The 24,748-nt window shown below is 37.2% G+C and overlaps 3 protein-coding genes across 15 annotated transcripts in view; 2 read left to right on the top strand and 1 right to left on the bottom strand.

The window, feature by feature from the left end:
* LOC128868744 (uncharacterized) overlaps positions 1-6,951 on the top strand; it is a 47,808-nt gene extending 40,857 nt beyond the window's left edge. For 12 of the 13 annotated variants that reach the window (XM_054111188.1, XM_054111191.1, XM_054111189.1 and 9 more), the window contains 3 exons: positions 2,245-2,337; positions 2,644-2,799; positions 5,736-6,951. In XM_054111188.1, coding sequence (XP_053967163.1) covers positions 2,245-2,337; positions 2,644-2,799; positions 5,736-5,873 — 387 coding nt within the window. In that variant the 3' untranslated portion in view covers positions 5,874-6,951. The remainder of the gene's footprint in view (positions 1-2,244; positions 2,338-2,643; positions 2,800-5,735) is intronic. The other variant, XM_054111195.1, reaches the window with a different exon arrangement.
* Positions 6,952-8,647: 1,696 nt separating this feature from the next.
* LOC128866195 (NADH dehydrogenase [ubiquinone] 1 alpha subcomplex subunit 11) lies at positions 8,648-9,691 on the top strand. The gene is made up of 4 exons (XM_054106730.1): positions 8,648-8,730; positions 8,957-9,221; positions 9,290-9,384; positions 9,454-9,691. The coding sequence occupies exons 2-4, from the start codon at positions 8,965-8,967 to the stop codon at positions 9,588-9,590; spliced, it is 489 nt and encodes a 162-aa protein (XP_053962705.1). The 5' UTR covers positions 8,648-8,730; positions 8,957-8,964; the 3' UTR covers positions 9,591-9,691.
* Positions 9,692-22,548: 12,857 nt separating this feature from the next.
* Positions 22,549-23,053, bottom strand: LOC128867454 (uncharacterized). The gene is made up of 2 exons (XM_054108655.1): positions 22,935-23,053; positions 22,549-22,874 (listed from the first exon to the last, which is right to left on the bottom strand). The coding sequence occupies exons 1-2, from the start codon at positions 23,051-23,053 to the stop codon at positions 22,589-22,591; spliced, it is 405 nt and encodes a 134-aa protein (XP_053964630.1). The 3' UTR covers positions 22,549-22,588.
* Between the last annotated feature and the right edge of the window lie 1,695 nt (positions 23,054-24,748).

The raw sequence follows: 24,748 nt of genomic DNA, 5'->3' as shown, positions 1-24,748 counted from the left end.
ACCATGGCGTCGTCCCTCACTCCCATTATCTTCCTAAGCATTAAACATGACTTCAGGATCGCAAAGACTTCTGTCGGAAAATCACCAGCAGTATTCGGCAATTTTAAGGGAATAAATAAATTGGCTTATTTAAGGCAAACCCCTGTACCGACTCCCGATTCCATCTTGGAACCATCAGTGAAGATAGAGGTATCAGCTTCGATGCAGATTTTCCCTCGTACCAGTCCTGCGCATTTGGAAAAATTGCTCTTGCACGACCCTCAAATTCCAGTTTGTGGATAGAGAGATCTGCCTGAGATCTGTCCATGTTCAGAGAAATACGGTGATAACTGCCTAAAAATACTGCCATGTCGCTTGAGAAATTTTCTCCGGACGCCAACCTCCTTTAACCTGATTGCCCTTTGCGCGACAATGGAAATAAAGTAAAAGTCGATAGGACTTAGGCCGATAGGATGGCAAAACAACATTCAGGGCAGCACTGGGGCAAGTCCTACATGCTCCGGTGATGCCAATACGTGAAGTCCTTTGCACTCTCCCCTGTTTAGTGATATAATAGCCCTTCCGAAGAGCTTCCCACCAAATCAAGCGTCAAAATTGTCAGAACCACTAAGTTGCACATCCAAAGAACGACCTGTGGCTTGAGTTTCCATTTTTTTGCCGAACATAAAGCGCCTTCCAATAAGAGGTGTTATTCCCGTAAAATATCAATGGTTTCGTTACTTGTGTGGCACGTAGCACCGTCTTGTTGAAAATAAACGTTGCCCATATCAATACCATCCAATTCCGGCCATAAAAAATCGTTAATCCTCTCTCGATAGCGCAATCCATTCAGCTTCATTTTCGAAAAAGTAAGGTCCAATGACTCCGCCGGATCACAAACCGCACCAAACAGTCACACGTTGAGGATAGGATAGGCTTTGCAACAATAACTCTTGCATTTTCTGAGCTCCAGATCCGACAATTTTGCTTTTTGCCGAAGCCATCTAGGTGGGAATGGGTCTCATCACTCAAGATGATTTTTCGATGGAATTCCGGATCATTTTCATGCATTTCAACGCCCAAATCAGCAATGACACGACGTTGTTGATGAACGGCCGGCCTGAGTTCTTGTGTTAACTGCACTTTATAAGCCTTAAGACCCAAATCTTTATGCAAAATACGGTGTAACGACGCTTGTGGAATGCCTAATTCCAAAGAACAACGAGGAATGGACAAATCTGGGTTTTCTTCAACACTTTCGGCTACAAAAGCAAAATTTTCGGCTGTTCTTGAGCGACGTGCACGGGTTTTATTTTTCACATCACTAACTTGTCCCAACAGCTCGAATTTTTTCAACAATTTCTGTATTGTGGTCCGACAAGGTGCTTCATGATGACCCAAAAATGTTCGAGTTTTACGAAGCGTCACTGCCAAATTTTACCATTTTTGTAGTGAATTTTAATAATTTCAATGCGTTGTTTAAGCGTGTATCGCTCCATTTTTATTAATGGCGTAGTTTCTACTTGTCAAATATCAAAAAATGACAGCTTCAAAAGTGACATCTAGCGAAATAGCGGGCTATTCAAAATAACACCTGTTATTGGGAAACCCTATAGATGATAAACTGCTTTCTTTATTATATATATATGGATTACGCCACGCCCCTTAAAAATTCTTAGAAAAAGCTTTATGTATTTGTTGACTGCGGTTCATCTGTTACTGACGGAACTATCCAAAAAGCAAATCAGCTGTTCACCAAACCGCGCAACATCCTTCTGTTACACTACAATTTTAAACAGAATTAACTGCGCCGGTAATACCGATTAAGTTATCTATGTATGCCGATTAATGCCGCCGTTTGTCTAGGCTTTAAGCGCATTTCTGCAGAATAATTTTTCAGTCCATAAGAAAAGTGTAGTTTGAAGAATTGTCCGTATGTATGTACAAGCACATTTTCTCGGTGAACATTTAAACAACATTTGCCGTAATATAAGCTAATTTTTATTTTAAAGCGACTAATTTTTTCTCGGTTATTTTGAATTTTGGCGTATTAGATATTTTGCAAAATAAAAACCCACTCCTTTTCATTTTTTCATACAAATCCTTTTTCATTTTACCAAAACCAATTTCTGGTTTACCATTCCACTTTTGTTACTTTTTCCAAATTTTTTCATATTCATGGATTTTAATGCTCATTTTAATATCAGTTTGTATGTGAGTAGCAATACATGTTTTTATTTTGAAACTATTTTGAATATAATTTAGGTTCTTGGAATGGAGGTAACAGCAAGTTGTGAGGGTGGCAAAAAATGGACCGGCCGCCCTCCAACGCCTGTTTTCTTTTCACACCCTGAACATGTAAGTGTGCCAGGCTGACGTGCATACATACATATGTACATATACATATATGTATGTATAAATGTATACACACTTATATGAAAATACATATGAGAAAATTAGCTTTGATAAGCGTCAAATACTAACCTACATCCCTAAGTATTAGTCCCGAAATTTGCCTAACATTCTTTTGAAAACCCGAAAATTCTGAGCACATCTAATTTAATATTTCAATTTTTCACTTACTTACCAGTGTTACTAATTTTCATAGAATTTAAATTCGCTAAAAACTATCTTTTCTGCATATTTCCCTTCCCCGCTACTCAGTCCAAAGACGACGACGAAGACCAAATGCCTGAGCCGCAGTCCATCTACTTGGAAGGCGCCTTGGCACACGAGTCACAAATATTGGTCGCCGATTCGGAAACAAAAACGGAGGAGGTCTATGATACAGAGCTTAACGGCTCGCTGGAGGAGCCAGCGGTAAGTATTTATCTATACATAAAGGGTGGTCTAAATACAAGTTTCCTTTCAAGTGATACCTTAATTCACTGTGGTGAACCAAATATTGGAAATTAAAGATCATCCGAACCCATATTTTCAAAATGTCTGTAATCATGGCTCACTTATGGTTGAGTTGTTGAGATCCATTGTGAATATAGAATACATTGCTTCCGTACAACAACAAGAGAAACAACTGTATATATCAAAATAAGGCAAGAGAGATTAAATGAGCTTGCGCAAATTAGTGTAGAAATAAGAGCGTAATTTAGACGTGCCGTTTCTTCTAGATGAGAGTAGTAAGGTGTGTTTCATAATCATAAGACACCTTTGGTATACAATTTTTGAACTACCATAAGCTTGCTTTTACTTTCCGGAGTAGCTTTTATTTGGCGTCATTTTAACAGACTTAAGACTTCCATCAATTGTTTCTGGTGCGAAAGCTCAATCTATTTTGTAGAACCGCACTGCACTTTTGCTAGTCTTTTCGGCGTTTCATAATGACAAGACACTAGTCCAAAATAAGCTTCTGAAGAGATAGAAGGTGCTGATTGTTGTTTTGGATGACTTAAATTATAGTTTTATTCAATCTAACCTAAAATTACGAGGTGTTCAATATTATCACAAGAGGAGCATGGAAACATTTTGGCCAACAAGGATTCAAGCTTGTCAATCAAATTAATTGCAAAAAAAAAACAGGCAGAAATCGTTGTGTTATCTGGAATTTTTTACAGAGTCCTGAAAATTGCAACATTTTGAAGCCTGTTTGAAGAAAATTATCACTATCAAGTCGAGAACAGCGAGCAATCATAAGAAAAACTTCTAACTCGACTAAGTTTTGCGCCAACTTGGCCGCTGTTGTTCAAAATAAGGTTTTAAAAACAACAGTTTGGCGAACATTACAGAGGGGCAATCATTTAAAATTATCACAAATAAGAAAAGGACCCCATCTTTTGCCGTGGCACAACCTGACGCGACTTCAGTTTGCAGAAAAACGCCTAGACACCAACTGAGACACAATAAGGTATTTGGAATATTTTTAATGCTGCCCATTTTTAAAAAGGTTATATTTTCCGATGAAAAAAATGGAACCTTTGATGAACCCGATGGTTTTTTAAATTATTTGGGAGATTTGCGCAAGAGTCCCCTCTTATTTTCCAAGCGTACCTTCGGTGGAGGTTCTGTTATGGTTTGGGGTGCATTTATGTACATCGAAAGCAACTCTTGATATGAAGTTTAAATCATCACGAATGAATAGTGGCGACTACAAAAACCTTTTGCAAAATAGTCTCCTTCCTTTTATTCAGGACAATCGGGAAGTGCCCTTCGTTTTTCAGCAAGACAACGTCCGAATCCACGGAAACAAGAAAACAAGGCAGTATTTGACCGATAGTTCCATAGAAACTATGGACTGCCCTGCGTGTTCTCCGGATCTAAACCCAATAGAAAACATTTGGGCCATATTAGTCAGAAGAGTTTACGCCAACAATCGCCAATTTGACAACACCAAAGAGCTTAAAGCGGCAATTAAGGCTTCTCTAGATGTAAATTTACTTAAAAAGTTAGCAGAATCGATGGAAAAAAGGTTATTTTGTGTCGCTAAAGCAAATGGTGCTTCCATTATTATTGTTATTATTCCATACTCCCTTAGGAGCTTAAGGATTCAACAAAAGTATTCCAAACATTTCTATTTCTAGACATAAATCTCAGTTCATTAAACGAGTTTCCAGTTTCATTGCGGATAGTCCTTTGCCAAGTCATCACTGGTCTGCCTCTTCTTCTCATTCCTTGCGGGTTCCAAGTCGAAGCGGCATGCGGTATTTCCTCATAAGGCTTTCGCAGAGTATGCCCTATCCATCCATATTTTCTTTTCTTTATTTCACTGTTGATGCTATTTTGGTGCGTACTTCTCCAGAGCTCCTCGTTTGTTATAACTCTTGGCCACCATATCTTAAGTATATTACGCAGACACCTGTTTATAAACGCTTTCAGCTTTGCGTTCGTTGCCGATGTCACAAGCCAAGTTTCCGATCCGTACAACAGCACAGACTTAACGCACGCGTTTAACCTTTGTGCAAGTTTTGATGTTGTTGATGCTTCCACAGAATACTAAAATATTCTAGACGACAGAAAAAAAATTCGAAAAAAGTATACTTTTGTTAAACGATCTCTTTAATGAAACAGTGTCTTATCATTTTGAAACGCCGGGAAATACGTTTTTGCTAAAAATTTTCTTTATGTATTAAAAAAAGTTCTAAATTCTATAATGAAACATATAACTTTGGTTACTTTAATCGATGTGTAAAATTTTTATTTTCCTCTCAAATCTATAAATTAAAATACTTTGAAAAATTAGGGGTGTCTAATGATTATGAAACGCACTTTAGTAGTAAGGGAACTAAAACAAGCATATCAAGGAAGATAATAGAAATGAGAATTGAAAGAAAAATAAAACATAAAAAGAGAATTTAGAATTTTTTGGATAACAGTGAAAACAATAGAATATAGAAAGAAAAAAATACAGGTAATGTGTTTGATTTGGAAAATTTACAATAACCAATATTTGCTATACATTTCTTAGCTATAATAATGCTTTTTTATTGAGAAACATCTAAATTTGTACGACATTTTTTAGACTTTTTGATACAATTTTCTATGAAATTTAATAATAGTTTATGCAACCATTTTGCATGAAACAGCGTTTTGTAATCAGCTGATCTCGGTTGTGGACATTTTTTGGCAACCAGCTGAGAGTGATTTTACTTATGGCTCTGTACAATGAGTAGTAGTACCGCGATTTGCGCAATCTTCAATAACTCCCTAAACCTTGAAAATAGTTTATAATTAAACAATAGACCAAATATTAATACATGCCAACAAATACTTAACTCTGCTTGTTTTTCTACAATTCCTTTCAGGTGGTGCTTAGCAGTAAAATGACATTGTCGCTAATCAATTTGGATATAAATCACGAAAGTAGCGATGATCAAAAGAAACCGGAAGTCGAGAGTCCATTGGCGGACGATATCGAGATAATTGGCGATGATGAAAAATAAGAATAAAAATAGAAATCGAAATAAATATCAACAAGAAAAAGCAATGAATTCGAAAAAAATTTGAAAATTGCATAAATTCATTCGTAAATCGATTGCGATTGCATGAAATGCACGAAAATAAATCTGTGTCTGAATTGAGTAGAATTCAAAAAAGAATAAAAGAAGTCATATTGCATATATTTCTAAAAATTATTGCTAACGCGTATAATATTTTGTGTAAGATCGTATCGATTTCAGTTGATTTTAAGATTTTAAGTAAAAATGTGGAGAAACTAAATTGAAGACCCTACAATTTTTAATGTGACTGAATTATGTAGTTTTTGTTTTTGGTTTTCAATGTTTGTCGTAAGCAAAATAACATAAAATCAACCAACATCTGACAAGGAAAGCAATTAAAATTTGGATACGCTTAAGAGTTAAGAAAATGAAAGTTAAGAACTTGTACTTCCGTTGTATGGAAAAACTGTTGTCAATAATCCTAACATCCTAACATCACTCTCTGTTGTTTTAAATATATAATGTAGGTGCATTTTTCTTTTTGGAACTTTGTTTTGTGATTCGTTGGAGTCATTTTGTTCTTTTGTTATTTATAAACTTTATGAATTTGCTCGGGTGTATGCTCAAAATAATTTGTATGCCAAATACTATCACTAAATAAGATCCCACTTCCAAATTCATACCATTAACCAAAAAAAAATTTAAACATCAAACAAATACTCTATAAATTTGATGTAGACATAGTGTAATACTTTAAGATAAAATATCTGTTTTTTCTTTGCAAAAATAAGTTCCAATCCTATGGAATATCCAATGGAAAACTAATAAATCTAGTCTTCATCACAAAATAAAAATTATTTGTCGCAATCATAGTTTCTAACATTTGCCAACAATTTTATATAAAGTAGTAGTATTTATCTCGAAATATAATTTTTTTTGCAAACCATTTAATATAAATATGTATGTATTAACTACGAGTAAATTGTCGTGTTTTCAATATGTTTATAAAATACCCAAACTGTGTGAGATTTGGAAAGGTTGGGGTTCAAAAGCCAAATAAAATAGAATCAATAAGCTCAAAGTTATTAAAGCATTTTATATTTATTTAATGGTATACCAATTGTCTTTAAATTAGTGTTGCTCAGTAGCCGAACTGCCTTGAGTGTTCCAAGGCGCACACATTAGAGGTGATTTTGCACCATATAGTAACCATTGCTACTACGTGTGTGGTGATTCCACTAAAAATATCCCTCCTCTTCTCTTGGATTTTTCCCTCCACACTGGGATTGCTTCCACATCGCTTCGAGGTAGAGGGTTAAGACGGCGTCCCTGCGTCCAGGGTAAGTTTTCAGCATAAGTTTCCATTTCACGCTTATTTTGTTCGGATAATATCCTTCACGAAATTTGTGACGGCATTCCATTTTTCTTCGTCTATCATCATATTTAAAGAAGTTGTGCACCCCATCATCATACTCAGTATCTCCATATATGCAGTTTGGTAGCCTCACTTTTCTCATTCGCCACAAATACTTGCGAAAGGACCCATGTCCGGACAAAAACTGTGCAAGGTAATAGTTAACCTCACTGTGCTTTCTTTCTACCCACTTTTTTTAGATCAGGTATTAGTCTCGCTGTCCATCTACCGTATCGTTCAGAGTTCCATCTTGCCTGCCAAAGTGTGAGCATTTGAATTCTAATATCGGAGAAGCGTGGTACTGAGATTCCTGTGATTTTTGCCTCCCATCTCCGTTTTCGCTCTTATGCTAGAATATCTATAGGGATGGTTACGCTGATAGCTAAAACCGCTGCTTCAGACACTGTTCTGTATGAAGAAGTCACTTTGACAGCGCAGGTGCGTTGCACAGATTGCAGAGCTTTCTGCTGGCATTGCACTCTGAGCGAATCTGTCCATATTTCGCATCCGTATATGAGAATGGAGTTCGTCGTGCCCATTAAAAGTTTTCGCTTGTTCTGCGTTGGACCTCCAAGGTTTCCCATGAGCTTACTTAACATGCCGCTTATTTTGGCTGCTCTTGTGTCAGCATGATTTACATATGTGCGCCCGGTAAGTTAGCCTTGTGTCTAATTGCACTCCTAGGTATTTGACCACTCTTTTTGTCGATAAAGTGGCATCGAGTACTTGTATATCTACTTCTAATGGGATACGTCTGTTGGTTAGAAGGATTAGCTCTGTTTTCTCTGTGACCAGCTTTAATCCATGGTCTTCTAGTCATGTCTGAACTCGACCTTAACATCGTTCATAAATCAGTTTTAAACTAAAGGGTTTTTCAATTGGCGCGGGTCGATTTTGGGGCCCTGTGGCAGCCATTTTGTTTTGGTGACATCTGTCAAATCTTTTGTTTATTATTCAGTTGTTTATGCCAAATCATCATGGCAAGTTACACGATTGAACAGCACGTTCAAATGATAAAACTTTATTATCAAAATGAGTGTTCATTAACGCAAACTTTGCGCGCATTGCGTCCATTTTTCGGTAGACGTGGTGGCCCTTCCAATTTCTTATGGCCCATATTGAACCATATGGACCTAGACGACATATGGTCCCAGCAGGACGGCACACAGCAAACGCCATTTTATTCCATTTCAACATCTACCCGCCCTTATTGAAAAACCCTTTATTTGCACACAAATTTTACGCAAAAAAAATTGATTTGGTTTTCGAAATATGTTGCGATGTTAACTAATACCACCCTGTCACAATTAACTAAATCTCTCCACAAGTTGGAAAAATCTCGTTTGTGTGGCCACACTACTCTCCAAACTGAATCAGCTGGAAGGCTGTCAAATTTGACTTTTCTTTAGACTCGGACTGTTTTGGTGAGTGAAATTACGTAAAAATGTAAGTAAATCGGTTTTTTGTTTTAAACCATTTATATTAACAAGTTAAAAGCTTCAAATAGTGAGAGGGTTTCAAATTAAAGTCGCTCAAAGTAACAGTGAACGAAAACAGTCATTATTTATTTGCCTAAGCAGAAATGAAAAAAAAAATCACACCGCACTATTGGGTAGTCGATTAAGACGAGAAGACATTTGTTTTTATATAAATATTTTGTGTTTTATTTAAGCGTTCACAATGTCATTCCTGAAATCACAATACTACGATTATCCTGAGGGACAGGATGCATTTGGTAAAATCGTTGCCACCAACAAATATGCTGCTTCAGTCGGTCTCGCTTGGTCAACGTGCGATGTGCTGATGTTGTCGAAACCACAAGGCTATCTGCCGACCTTAGGGCGTTTCGCCTACAACACAGGTCCAATGATGGGTATGGCTACCGCGTTCACATTGGCCACTTTGGTGTCGACGAACGTGCGTGGAAAGGATGATAAGTAAAGAACATGAGTCAAATATAAATAATAAAGAAATAGTTTAAAATATACTTCTTTTTTAATTTTAGATTAAACTATTTTATTGGAGGTGTTGCCGCGGGTGCAGTGTATGGTGCTTGGAAACGAAATCATGTTGCCGGTCTTGTTGCTGGCTTTTTCTTCGGTATATCTTATGAAATTTTAATTGCCATTCGGGAAGCTAACAATTACAACTTTTCTCCCTGTTAAAAAGGTATCGCTGGCGCAGTGAAAAAACTATCGAAACAGGAGGGTTGGGAATTCTTTCCACCCATTAAACACCAATCAAGCTCATTAACCATCCATGACTTTACAATTATGAAAGATCCTGCCCATCGTTCTGGAAAATGAAAGAAAATAAAAATGTACTATTAGGAACACATTTAATATGAAATGTTAGAAAACGCCTAAGCTGGTGCTAGTAAGTGAATAAATCACGAAAGTAATTTAAAGTTTTGATGGAATTGTTGTGTATTTTATAGATTTTATAGACAGTATTTCTGTAAAATCTTAAAAATATTGACAACGCAGAGCTCAATTTTTAGTTTTATTTTAACTTGTAACGAAACTGTTTGATAATCTAGAAACGGTGGTGGTACATGATCGCGAATTTTACAACATGAAACGAACTTAAAAAATGTTGTTTAACTGCAACTTCATAAGCACTTAGGAGTGGCAGCCAATTTTATTTTGATTTTGAGGATTGAAAGTGCTTCTAAAAAAATATATAACATCCTTTGATGCAAAAGCTTTATAGGTATACTCATTAAAATGGACTCATGTAACAGTCAACAAAATTATTTGGTAGAAAGCAAACAAATTTAGGTATTTAATTGAATAATTAAAAAATTGGAAAAAACTTGAAGTTGTATTTTTATACTACACGACAACCCCTGATCTTATATAACTTCATGCTTTTGAATAATTTCAATTATTGCTTTTATAGCAAACAAATGCGTTACTTTAAGGAGTCCCGGTGGTCTAGAGCTCGAAAATTTAGGGTATTTGCAGACATTTTTTTTTTGCTATAAAAAAATGAAAAACGATATTTAAATTTTTTAGGCTTTTTATTTAACTTTTTTTACATACCATGATGAATTTTTTTTTTAATTTTAGTAATTTGAAAAATGGCGCTGAAGTTGACCCTCCCGAAAAATTTGACCTGGACGGTGTGGTCCATTTGGGCTCTTCTATTTATCTGAAACACAAAAATCAAAAAAAATTATTAATCAGTATGACTGTAGCTATGTACCGTACTAGAATAAAAAAAAAATTGAGAAAATGGCGCGGTTTTGAATTTGACACTCTAAAAATCGTTTTTTTTTCAGTTTTTTAATCAATCGGTTGAATCGTTTATTGTTTTTTCACAGCACCAGGCCAAAAAAAAGTAGTTTTGAGATAATTGAGTTTCAAGTTTTGAGAGTGGCCGTGTGACGTATCTGACTCTACCTGCTAAAACTACTATAGAATCGAAAATACTGGGAATATCCTTCCAAAAATTTTACAGTATATTCTTAAGAGCCTATACTTTCGAAATATCAAAAACAAAAAATCGATTTTTTGAAAATTCTAGACCACCGGTACACCTTAAGGGGACAGATACCTGTAAACGGCCATATTTTCCCTGATTGTCATTAAAATTATTTAAAATGAAGAAGTCAATATATTGTTTTCAAAATTGGCATACAGTTTATTGATACATTAAAATAATATAAGAATTTTTTTTTTATTTATTTTAATCAATTAAAACGGCGGATGTACACTCAATTCTTCCAGGAAGGTCGCAGTGAGGCTTCTCAATCGGCGGGCATTGGAGCATCGGCGTCAGTGGCCTGAATACAAAAAACCAATTTTTTTTGTTTATTACCGTCATAATTTCTATATGAATTAAAAAACAAAGAAAAAAAAAATCGCGGAATAAAATGCTTAAAAAAATGAATTTTGGGGCGAATTTTCCTACTATTTTTGCTTCGAAAACATTATTTTTTCGAAAATTTTTCGAATTGTAAATTCATATAGAAAGTATGTGTGCAAAATTTCAGGGAGATCGGTCAATCTCTTTTCGAGTTATCGTATACGCCAATTCGAAAAATATAGTTTTGAGAAAAACGCGTCCAAAGTCGGCAACGTAACTATACCTCTCTCAGCGCTCGAACGCAAAGAATAGAGTCGTCACGGTTGACGATCTATAATATAAGAAATACTTAAATTTACGTTCTAAATATTTTTTGATATATTCTTAAAGGATTATATATATTAACATTTTATGAAAAAAAATTTTTTTTTTCGAAATTGTATGGGTATCTGTCCCCTTAATAACCAATAAGTACAAGCATAAAACACAAAAGGTACCTTCTATGCTTTCGATTTGTATTTCGGAAACTGCAGCAACGGTGACTAGAGGCTGTGTTTCATAAGTACAAGCATTGGCCGATTCCTATTTAAAATATATGACTTCAAATAAACTTTATAAATTTTATCTAAAATACATAGATTTATTTAAATTCTCCATTTTTAACACCATTTTTATTTAAATTATGAACTTTAACTAAATTCGCTCATTTTAATTGGTGCTAATTTCTACTTTGCGATCAGCTGTTTTTCTCCCTTGCAATTTCTTCCAAATAAAAGTTTATCTCGTAAAAACTTGCAACTTCCCCTCAAAATGAAACGTTATTTTGCTCTCTCACCTTCCCCTACTTTGCAAATTTTTTGAATACATGAACACCAGAACTTGATAATTTGTAACTACCAAGCAATTGCTACAAATTCTTTGTTTCATCAACAGACCAAAGTCAAAAGCTGCAAATCGACCTCAGTGGAATTTATTTGTATCCAGCCGGTGTGATAGCAAATAATTATAATAATAATGTGAGTTGGTTTAGGTATAGTTTCTCCTTCAAAATGTGTCTTAATTGCTAGCAAACAAATTATTTTGGTAACGAATACAGTTCAACTAAACGTTAGAAAATTTGAAAAATTATCTCCATATGCACTTAAAAATTAATAATTACGGCTTAGAAATTTCAAGCACGCAGGGAAAATGTTGAATTACTATCCAATGGCGGTGCCTTTTATAGATCGCCGAAAATGATGGGCAAATGCCGAACGGGAGTTGCTATTAAAGTAAAAGGAAACAACAAATATATGTATGTACACATATACAAATGGGCATATATATAAATACAAATGTATGTCTATGCACATTCATATGTGTATATGTATGTAAATCCCTAAGTACGAGTATGTTGTGGGTTGAAAGAGGCAAACAAATGAATGCGCATATGTTCGCAAAATAAGTAACTATATGAGTATGCAAATGTGTGTGCATATGTATGTATGTATGTATGAATGTATGAACATACATAAATAAAGCAATGAAAGCTAAAAAGTTGTGAGGTTTCGCCGCACAAGCAATGGAGCCAACGCAACCACAGGCACAGTCACAACCACAACAACTGCGGCTGAGGTGAGTAAATTGGATATACGAAATGCGAAAAAGGAAGGTGCGTACATGCACTCGTACATACACACACACATTTATAACTGATCTTGGTTGGCACAGCTGCGATTTGGTATGTGAGTGTCGAAGTTCAGTGGTATTTCCTGCATATTTGCGTGCGGTTGCAAAAAAAGGGTTTACGATGCTGCTGATGATGATAATTTAGCTGAATGCCATTCTGATAATGGAGCTCTTCTGCGCAAAATCAAGAGTGAAGAAAATATTGTGAAGCACAAAAAGGTAAAAAACAGCTAAAAAGATGCCAAAGAGAATAAGGAGTCATCTTTAAGTGACTATTCGTCGGAAATGCCAAATTCTACTGTTTGGAAGCATTCAATTATGCAAATATGGCGGTCGCCGAAGTCGAATGCGTTGGTGCGTGACTACCATTCGGAAGTGCACAGGTTTGATTCACCGGCCACAAAACATCAAATGATAGAAAGAGGTTTTTCTAAAAGGTTTTTGCGTATATTTCTGCCACGAAAAGGCTTCACATACAAAATCACCTGCCGTTCGGAGGCAGCGTAAAATTGTAGGTCCCCCCCATTTGAGGAAAAACATCAAGACGAACACCAAAAATTGGAGGAGGAGCTGGGCCGAACACCAAATAAAGGCTGTAAGCGTCAATTATTTGTATATATATATAAAGGGTGATCAATTTAGAGGTATCGAATTTTAAATTGAAATAAAACAACGAAAATTGAAATTGATTGGGCAATCTTTATTATTTTCCTGAAGAACCATTCATGATACCTTCTGCTTGAGACGCATTCTACGTATCTGGTGGCCAGACAACTGGATATCTAACAACGAATTGCATCAACGATGCCATCAAAAACCAATCGCAACTGAAATAAGAGAACGTAAATGGAGATGGCTTGGCCATACCCTACGGAAAGGTGGGACTGAAATCAGCAGACAAGCCCTGGACTGGGACCCCCAAGGACAGCGCAGAAGAGCAGACCTAGGGGCTCTTGGCGACGCGTCATCGAAGAGGAATACAGAGTCGTGGACAAAACAATGGCCTGGCAGCAAGTGAAAAATATATCCGGGAATAGCACAAAATGGAAAAAATTTACTTTGGCCCTATGCTCCGCAACGGAGACGAAGGCATGATGATGATGATGAGGATTCATGATACTCGTATTGCCCGCAATTTCGCCGTAATTCGGCCAATTTTGAATGACTCGCTGGAGGACTTCGGCCGGTATCTCGGGAATAACTTTAGTAATGTTGGCTTCCGATGCCTAAATGAGCTGGTTTATTCATAAAGCATTTAGACTTTACATAAACCCACAAATGTAAGTCCAAAGTGTGATACCACCCGATATTGGTGGCCAATCCACTAGCCCGGAGAGATAAATTGCTCACCGAAACCTTGACGCAGTAAATCCATTGTTGCACGGGCTGTATGGCAAGTAGCGCCGTCTGCCGTTTTGTTGTAACCAAATGTTGTGGAGATCAAGGGCTTCAATTTCTGGCATCAAAAAGTTGTTTATCATGGTGCGATGGTGTTCGCCATCCACTGTTATATTGGCACTAGACTCGTCTTTGAATAAATATAGACCGGTGATTCCTCCAGCCTATAGGACGCACCAAACGGTTGCTTTCAATGGCTGTTCTTGAATGGCTTCTCTTCAGCCCAAATACGGCAATTTTGCTTATTGACGTAGCCACTAGGCCAAAAATGGGCCTCGTCGTTGAACAGCATAAGTTGGCCTGAGCGTGCGATGAACACTTTTCACAGATCGTCGAGTTTTGTAATACAAGTCTTTCCATGGAGATCAAACGGAGAATAACTCTTGGCAACAGGTGTTACATTGGGCTCAGTAGGCAACTGAGAAGTAGTCTCTCTCTCTCGAGGGACTAAACTGGCACTCTACAAAACGCTCATCTTTCCCGTCCTAATGTATGGCGCAGAAGCATGGACGATGTCAACAGCGGATGAAAAAGTTTCGGGAGCCTTCGAAAAAAAAATTCGACGTAAGATCTTTGGCCCCCTCCGCGTTAGTGAGGAGTACCGCGTACGGTAGAACAGCGAGTTGTATGAGCTATATAGGGACATAGACATAGTTAAGCGTGTAACAATACAGCGGCTACGCTGATTTGGTCTTATCACCGGTATGAAAGAAGACGCTCCAGCAAGGCGAATTTACGACACAGTATTCCAAAAAGGTAGGCGTGGAAGAGGAAGACCACATCTCCGTTGGAAAGTCTACATGTTGCAGGACCAGTCTTCACTCGAGATTTCCAACTAGCACCAACGAGAGCAGGACAGAAACAGCTGGCGCGCCATTTTAAGTTCGGCCAAAACCGACACACGGTTGTAGCGCCACATAAATAAATAAGTCTTTCCACGATGCAATGCCAATGAATACTGGAAAAAATTATGTGTTTAGTTTGACAGTAGTCACGCGTGATCTGTCAAAAAAAAAACCTTATTGGAAAAAGTACCTCCAATCTGATCACCCTTTGGTACTGCTTAAAAAAGAAGTACCAATTCCAAATTAAATCTACTCTTTTTCGTATTTCCAAAAAAGTAAAAGAGTGCTCCAAATTTATGTCCCTCCTCTAATCTTTCTGGTATTCTCACCCCATACAGTAAGAAAAGTATTTTCCAAAAAAACTCCAAAATGTCATGTCAGGCTTCTTTCTTTTTTGTTATTTTCATAAAAGAAAACTATTCAGTTTTGTTCAAGCAAGGACAGAAAAAAACAAAAAACACATCAGTTGTTCAAATTCGTCATAGATAAACCTCGATGCTCACATACGGACCAAAATAATTGACTGAGTATCAATTCGAAGAAATTAAATTGTAAGACCATCGACCGCCACGAGGTAGTCGCCGATTCCATCTGATACCATTGACACAATGCATTTTCGATAGGCGGCAATAAATTTGTTATTTTCTTTCAATTTTTTCTTTTTCGAACATATTTTGTAAGCGTCTGACGCACACGCCTGATGGCGCGACTTTTGTTGGCATTCATTACTTCATCAAGACATTGGCTGCTTTAGCGCAGGCGTGCATGTATTTTTCCATTGCTGTTGCTGTTTCTGCTGCTGTCGCTGAGATGTCCATCAAAGTGCCACTGACAACGGGCCATGCAATACGACTCACACATTCCTCATTGCAGTGACATTAACAAAAGAAGAAAAATGCAATGCAGTAAAATCGAAAAGAAAAAACGACAATCAATCATGACTTTGTGGCGAAGTACAGTTGAGCCATGCGGAGTGCGGGCAGAGAGGAGTGAAAGTAGTGTGCAGTGGAGCAGTGACTGGATTTTCCTACCTACTTGGAAGAGATTCGTGCGACAGATATGAGTGCATGACAAATGTGGCTGTTATAACAAAGACAAAAACAACAAACAGATCAACTGAAATGCAACTGCGAATAAACAACAACAATATGCACCATTTCAACATCAACGAAGTGCTTACATTGTTGGCAAACAACATTCGCAATAGCAAAAGCAACAGTAAACATTTAAAAGCTAGCAGCAATGACAACAGCAACTCTACTTTCTAAAGGGTGTTTTTTTTAGAGGTTAGGTTTTTAAGTTGGCACTACTTTTTTCGTAGATGATCTTTTTGACAGCTGTCACTTGATTTATGCTCAGTTTGGTTTGCCATTTCATAATGAATAGACTTACACCTGAACAACGTTTGCAAATCGTGCAAATTTATTACGAAAATAATGGTTCGGTTCGCGCGACGCATCGAAGAAAATTTTGTTCAGCGATGAAGCTCACTTTTGGTTGAATGGGTATGTCAATAAGCAAAATTGTCGCATTTGGAGTGAACATAATCCACAAGCCATTGCTGAGACGCCATTACATCCTCAAAAAGTCACTGTTTGGTGTGCTCTATGGGCAGAGGGAATCATTGGTCCATATTTCTTTAAAAATGAAGCCGGCCATAATGTTACAGTCAATGAAGAGCGCTATAGAGCCATGATTAATGACTTTTTCGTGCCTGAATTGGACGATGTTGATGTGGACGACCTTTGGTTCCAACAAGACGGCGCTACATGCCATACAGCCAACGCAACAATCGATTTATTGAAGGAAACTTTTGGTGAGCGCATTATCTCGCGCCGTGGACCTGTGGCGTGGCCTCCAAGCCGCGGCGGCCACTTGCCCGAAATCATTTTTAAAACATAATGGCAAACCCTTATATTTATAATAAAGCTAAATTCTTGGCCATAACATTAAATTATATACGTTTTATTTCATCTTGAAAACCTAACCTCTAAAAAAAACAGCAAGCAAAGAAGTGTCTAAAATCGGGCGGAACTGAACTTTTCATACCTGGCGCGCTTTCTTAGTGAAATGTCGTAGTCATAGGCAGATGGGGTGAAATAAAACTTTAGAGAAACAAGATTAAGATTTCCTCCAAATTTCTTAAAAGTAGTATTTCTTTAATTATACTCGTACTCTCGGTTAAGCCGTAAAGTTCCTATAAGGGGTTAGGGTTAGTCAGAATTATCAAAAAATTTAGTCTTTTTATTGCATTTTCTTAAAGTATAATATCTTAAAGATATTGTGTGCAAATTTGAAGTGCATTCGACAAATACTTTTCGAGTTATTCAACAATTAACAAAGGACGCTCCGGAGCAGATAGCAAAACTTTAAATGCGCTTTTCTCAAAACTATGTATTTTGAACTGGTGATCGCTGTAACTTATAAACCGTTTGGTAAATTTCAATAAAATTGATACTGCTTTTGAAAAACATAAAAAATCGTGCCTGATAGAAGGATTTGACTTTTTTCAAAAATGTCGATTTTTTGTAAACAATTAACTGTCGGTTTTTTTCTCGAAAATCTAAAAATATTTCCTGAGGTCGCCATATTGTAAATTTTGAAAAAAAAAAACTTCGATCAGGCACAAAATTATCTATTAATAAAACTAATTTCTCTTGTCCGATTGAGTTTTAATGAATCTCCAAGGACTTGTGATGATCACCGCAAGGGACTTCTCGAGAAATGGGCTCCACACAAACAGCGATAACTTTTCCAATTATTAATATTTTTTTTGAAATTTTGCTAAACTCAAGTCGAAACATGATGTTTTTTTTGTAAAATAAAACAATTGGCTAACAAAAAAAAAAATATTGAAAATCATCATTTTTTCGGGCCTCTGACTACCTCTAATCCCATAAACATATTTCTATCTCTTAGCAAACCCAGGCCGTGGTTTATTAATTAGTATTAATTAGTGTTCCGAGTTTCGTTAAGGTGGCCAAGAATTTTTTTATTTATTGATATGGCAGGTATTTTAAGTTCTTCAGCGCTTTTAGCAAGTAGCAATCGCTCCCGTTTGTCACGCCTTTTCTTCCATACAAAGTGAATGCTCGAATTACTTTCCATATAGAAGAAGGAGTCTGGAGAGGCTCTTAATACATTGACACACGTTTTTCCGATAGATCTGCATATCAAAAAGATGTCCACGATGAGTGCATTTAGGTTAAATGAAGCGGGTCGCTGGAAAGAAAAATCTGATGGTCATGTCAGTCTACTATTGTGACAAACGCAGTTCACCTTAGAGGGGACTGATTAAATCATCCCAATGGTGACATTCAATAGGAATTTTACCACTCTCTTTCCAACCCAGGAGGAATCGAGTAAGGGATTTTCACTAAACAACTATACAGATGGCTCTAAAATGGATTATGGTGTGCGAGCTGGTACATACATATTCTCATAGACTTAAAATGGAAAAATCTGTGCGTCTCCCATATACCAGCAGTGTCTTCTAGGCGGAAATTACTGGAAATTGGTGAAGCTTGTAGGCTACTAATCGCAGATTTCTGGGCAATTTATTCTTTCGGATAGCCAAGCTGCAATCCAGACACTGCATTCGGCTACAACAACCTCTAAAGTGGTGGAACAAAGTAGGAAAAGCCTTACCACCTTGAGTGAAAACCATAAAGTTACCTTAATCTGGGTCTCGGGACATCGGAACATTCAAGGTAGGTAACGCAAAAGCAGAATGAAGCGGTATTCACACCATTAGGTGTAATCAAGAATACGATTTCCTCAAAATACCCCCGAATCGCGGTTCGTAGATGGAGAGACCAGAGGACATGCAAAATTAATAGAACGATATGGCGCACCTACAACCACAAACGGAAAGCTAGGAGACTTGCGGCTGTTTTTCTTTTTTTTCTTGTTTTCCTTGTTCACTCCTCTCGGGAGAATAGAGCCTCGACAAGACTCTTCCATCGAACACAGTTTTGTGCTCTTGTTTTTGCACCGTCCCATGAGATGGCGCCATCTGCTAGTTCGCGCAGTATCGACCTTCTCCAAGCGTTTTTTGGTCCACCGCGACCTTTCCCCTTGCGGGTTCCAGTTCAGTGCCATTCGCGTGATGCTATCTGATGGTGTTCTCAATGTGTGACCTATCCGTCGCCACTTTCTGCGTTTGATTTGCCTAAGGATGGGTTCCTCGTTCGTTAATCTCCACAGTGCGTCGTTACTGATGGTGTTTGGCCAGAATATTCTGCAGATGATGCGGAGGCATTTGTTGATGAAGGATTGTAGTCTCTGTTTAATGGTTTTAGAGACTAGCCATGTTTCACTACCGTACAACAATACGAACTTCACGCATGAGCCGAATATTCGTAGTTTAGTGCGCCTGCCAATATCTGCCTTGCGTTATTGTGATTAACTCTTATAGCCTTGGTCTTGGCGATGTTGACCTCCAGCCCGACAGTGCGTGCCAGGACGACTAGTTTGTCCGCCTTCGCTTGCATGTCGGAGAGTTTGTGAGAGAGGAGGCAGATGTCATCGGCGAAGTCCAGGTCCTCAAGATGTCTGGTGAAACTCTATACAATGCCTTTTTTGTGCAGGGTCAGTTGGCTCATGACGTCATCAAGGACGCTGGCGAAGAGAAGGGGCGACAGAGGACAACCTCTCGTTTGATAGTGTCGAACGCCTTCGTAAAGTCTACAGTTGCAAACAACCAGAGAAAAAGGAAACGATTTTCCACATCCTCTGTGAATGCCCTGCCTTATGGAAGGAGAAAATGTCAACCCTGGGCAAACCACTGTTCGAGAGTCTCGAACAACTGTCTGGCTTAGATGTCAACAGCCTAATAAAGTTCTTAAACCGCACAGATTGGATATAGTCTTGTTGTAAATAACCATTAAACAAATTGGTAACGGGGATCTGGCAATAAAAGGCTGCTGAAGCGCTAGTTGGATTCTGGATGAATTAGCCAACCAACCAACCATTATTTAAATGGCAGCATGAAAATCCACTCCAATGCCAGGGCATTCCACTTTTTTGTTTTCAGAAAACGGTATTCGTCTATTTCGTCATTACCACAGCTTCTTTTTATTCTTATTATATCTAAAAGTCCCTTCTTAAAGATCTTAAAAAGCGTCGATTTTTCAGCGAAGCCAATATGACGTTCCAGCGGCTGTTCAGAATTTCGACTCTTGTTCCTCACAAAAACTGAAGCTTAGAAGTGCCGAATGGGCTCTATTTCTACCTTATTTTTTCAGCTCGTGCAGGAATCGTATGTGGGGCTTTGAGTGTGACGACCAAACAAAACAACCCCGTTTATGGTGGTGTCCAGATTAGTCCATCTACTGTTAGTAGCTGCTCCAGCTTTCTTCTCAATTTACAAGTACAAGATTCCCAGAGGGCCTAGTTATTTTTGGATTTCGTCCATTTTTAATAGCAACTTACCTTAAGCCAAGAGATATTACGATTTTTAATCGGCTATCATATGTACGATTCCATTACAAACTACCGTTAAGTGAACAAACTACTAGTGCTTTAGTGCGCACGGGTTTAAAAACTTTGGCAGGCCTACTTTCTTCTTATAAGTACATATGAAAGAGAGTCTCCATTGATATTGGAATTGTGCAAACAGCACCGGAGAATTGAAGGTGGAAGAAGTTTTATGAAGAAGTAAAATAATATTACCAAAAACAAGAATTTCTTGAATTATCACCAGCCGCACGCCAAGCTTTCAAGCTTTGTCCCTTCAACTTACTTCTAACTGACACTTCCACCGGTAGTTCGTTGTATGCTGCTCTTGGTCTTGGTGCTGATGGCGAATATGAAAGAAATGAGGGTCAACCACTGCAAGGCTACTTAGCGGCGATGTTTGCGATGCCGACGGACACATGGTGCCACTTTTGACCATACACATATCAGTGTGTCCGTAATATATGCATTGACATAAATAAGTGGAGAATGCGCCTATATTGTGCCATTAAGGTGCCCCCATAAGTAGATGCGATAACAACAGTATGAGTAATAAACAAGTTCAAAATGCGGGTAGGCATACATGAGAGAGTACCACAGAGTGCCACAGAGTGAAGCAATCACAGCCGAAAACGAAGCTGATGTAGATGAAGACAAAAACGAAGAAGCAACAGACGAGGGACAAGTGTTCATTTTTTACTATTATCAGAGTTATTTTCTGTCTCTTCTTTTCCGCTTCCTCAATTGTAGTTTCATCGATTTATGGTTTTGTTTAAAATTTTTTTTCTTCTTTGCTGCGTGTTTTTATGCTTAATTTTCTCTCTTTCAGCGGAAACATCAACAGCTGGGTGCTTGCGTTTCCAAAACCTTTGTCTTCAATTTTATTCAATTTAACCATGGCATTTATACCTTTTAGGTGACTCAGTGGTCATGGCATGCGTCAACAGCGTAATTGGGGGAAAAAATTTCGTGATTACGTTGAGTGCAAATGCAATGTGTAAATGCATCTTTTCGATCGATTGAGCATTTAATTTACTATAAGTATATTTGTATCTGTAACTGCAGCAGCCGCAATTGACCAAATTATTTATATTGAGTTTATATTGGACAATCCACGCAAAGTACTCATAAAAGGTGCATTTCTTATAAAAAGGGTTAATATGGAGAGTGTGATCAAAGGGTGGTTAAGTTTCAAGGGCCGGTGTTGATTTTGAATAAAATACAATTTTTTAAGGAAGTTATTGTCATTTCTCTTTATTATGATAATATTGGTATGGCTCAATTACGTATGGAACAAAATATCGGCCAAATGGCCGCCGCGCCCTCCATCCGATGGTCCAAATTTTCGACGACGCTGAGGCATGATTGAGGTTCTATGCCGTTAATGTGCCGAATTATCTCATTTTTTAGCTCTTGAATTGTTGCTGGCAATTCTGCTTATTGACGAATCCACTGAGGTGAAAATGTGCCTCATCACTGAAGATGATTTTCTTCGAAAATTGGTCAATCACTGTTGTCATTTCCTACCACCATTCTGACCATTGACGAGACTTGAAATGGGCCCCTATTATGAGTTGTATTCGATCTTCGATATTCGCTGGTTGTCGAAGATCGAAAATCGAATGTCAATTTGGTATTATGAGCGGTGCAACCCTATCGAAATTTTCGTTGTTTACCGAATTTAGAGTCGAATGCAATTTTGCTTTCGATCGTGTAGCGTATAGTGGGAAAACTTGTTAAAGTGTAAGTTGTTTGCGATTATTTATGGTTTTATAGTAACCAAATAATAAATATATACTAATTTTGTTAATATTATGCAGGGCGAAAGTCGTGAGTACCAAACAACAATTAGAAAGGCGAATCCACAATTCGCAAAAGGGATTTGCACCAAACTTCAAGCAGCAAAAAAATGGGAGGAATTTACAACGGAGCTGAATTGCTTGGGACCACCAGTGAGAACGGCAGCAAAATGGATTAAGCTTAATAATGGTTTTTTTTGTGATGTTTATAGAAATACATTTTCATATTTTTTTCGAATGACGAATAATTGAATAAAGAAAATTTATAACAAAAATAAAACAGAAAGTGTGGTGTAAAGGTTTCTATTTAATACTTTTTAGATTTTTCTATAATATTCTCAAAATTTCATTTCTTATGTTTTCTAATTCTCCGTTATTTGACTCCACTTCAATATCTTCAGCATCATCGTACACATTGGGTTGAGCAAGTCCTAGCATACCTTCATTACCAATACTCAATTGGTACGATCCCTGAGCACAAACTCGCAGAACTGTGGCTAGCTTTAAAATATTTGGAATCAATTTGGCTCGGGTGCACTGCTGCAACTGGTTTTCTGTACTGGACAGTAGGTTCACAAACGGCTCTTTAGATAATCTAAAGTTCTTTAAAAATCTGTAAGGAAATTTCTGTAATATTAAGTACGTCAACACATTTTGAAAGCTCTAAATTTACTCAGTGGAAGCCATTTCTAGGTGGTTGGATGCGTCCCTCAATTGTTTCCTACTTCTAGCTAGTTCCACTAATCTTTCATCGTCCGATGAATCGTCGAACCACAACTCCGTTGTACTCATTTTCACAAAAAATACTTTTTTTACCTTTTAAAAATAATGTTAGCAAAGAATTTCAACACAATCGGTTTTTCTTTTATTTTGATTGCTGTATCAGCTGAGAAAAAATTATCTATTGTAAATGCGTCGAGCGATCGAAATTCACAATAGTCATATACTTCAACGAATGAGCACCATAATACCAAATGAAAATTCGTTCGATCAGCACTTTCGACTACAGTCGAAGATCGAATGTTGCTCATAATAGGGGCCATGGTCAAGAGGCGAAAAATTATGAATCACGCGCTATATGCATTTTGATTTGAACGCCCGTTTTCATAATAAGCCTGAATAACTTTAACGCGTTGCTCGATTATGTATTTTTCTATGATTCAAATTGAGTTAGTCTGATATAAAAAAATGTCAAATGAAATGCCGAAAAAAACTTGACGTTTAGCCCTTGAAATTTAACCACCCTTTATAAGTGTATTTGCTTTCATTGGTCTAAACCCCAAAAAACTATATAGGTGTGACATTCAGCATAGGAAATACCAGCATTTTCATCGTAGACATGCTCATGCACAGGTAAACATACATACATACAAACAAACAAAAATTACAGGTTTAAAACTACTATAATCATTTTTGATTTATTGTGGTTTCCATTACACCGATTTTCTAGCTCCAATTCCGTTTTCTTTGTCTTTTTTATGAGTTTGATTGATTGTCTGTGACATTGTTTCAAATTAGTATTGCACGGATGATCTCATAAAAACTAGCAGTTATATTTATTGATACATTAAACTACATTTTCAAAGCATTGGTCATGGTTTTCTTTGAATTTGTTGAACATGTAAATTTGTATGTTATTACATACATACGTGCTTACGTACACACATGCATACATTGTAATGAACCAGACTTATTTCACGATATATGAATCTAAAACATACATGAATATGTATGTATTATATATTATATATATGTGTGTCGATGTATTTATACGCGCACCTTTTTATACGTACATGCATACATATGCATTTCACCTTCCAAGCTGGAGCGTTTGCGGTACATGGAACGGCCTCTCCAACGCCTTTGTTCATATCTATACGAGTTTATCTGCGAAAGGTTCATAGGTCGTGTGCAAAGCCTTTCTCTCGAATACTCCAGAGTAGCTCTCTATATCGTTGTTATTGGGAGCACTGAAAAATTGTAATGTTATTGGTGTTATAAGTATTTATGTCAATACACAATTTACGGTATACCTTAAGGTGTTGTAGTTGTAGCAAGATGAGCCTTCACAACTGTTCGAGTTTAGTTTAGTGTTTGCGAATTTGCGATAGATTTTGATGTCTAAAGACAACAACAAAATATCGTACCATTGTCTAATATATTGATTTATATAACAATTCAATTATGAAAACGGGGCGAACATTTAAAAATATGCTATTTTTTTTTGTTAGTAATTAGGGGAACAAATCAAACGTTTACTTTCAAAAAAAGTTATTTATACTGGAAATAGCGGGTTTGTTTAGTTAAATTACTACCGTAAAGGGAATGAAGGACAATTGAGTATAAACAGAAAAAATTCAAGAGATGGAAAAATAATTCTAAGAATAAGCGGAAAGCAAACGTTGCTTGCTGAGGAGAAAAATCGACTGGCGTCTGGTTATCAAATCTGATAGTACCTCCATTTTAATTAAAATGAACGAGCCAAAA

Source organism: Anastrepha ludens, chromosome 6, assembly GCF_028408465.1.
Source record: "Anastrepha ludens isolate Willacy chromosome 6, idAnaLude1.1, whole genome shotgun sequence".
Taxonomy (NCBI): domain Eukaryota; kingdom Metazoa; phylum Arthropoda; class Insecta; order Diptera; family Tephritidae; genus Anastrepha; species Anastrepha ludens.
The sequence above is the reverse complement of the archived record's forward strand: the minus strand, read 5'-3'. Positions and strand labels throughout refer to the sequence as shown.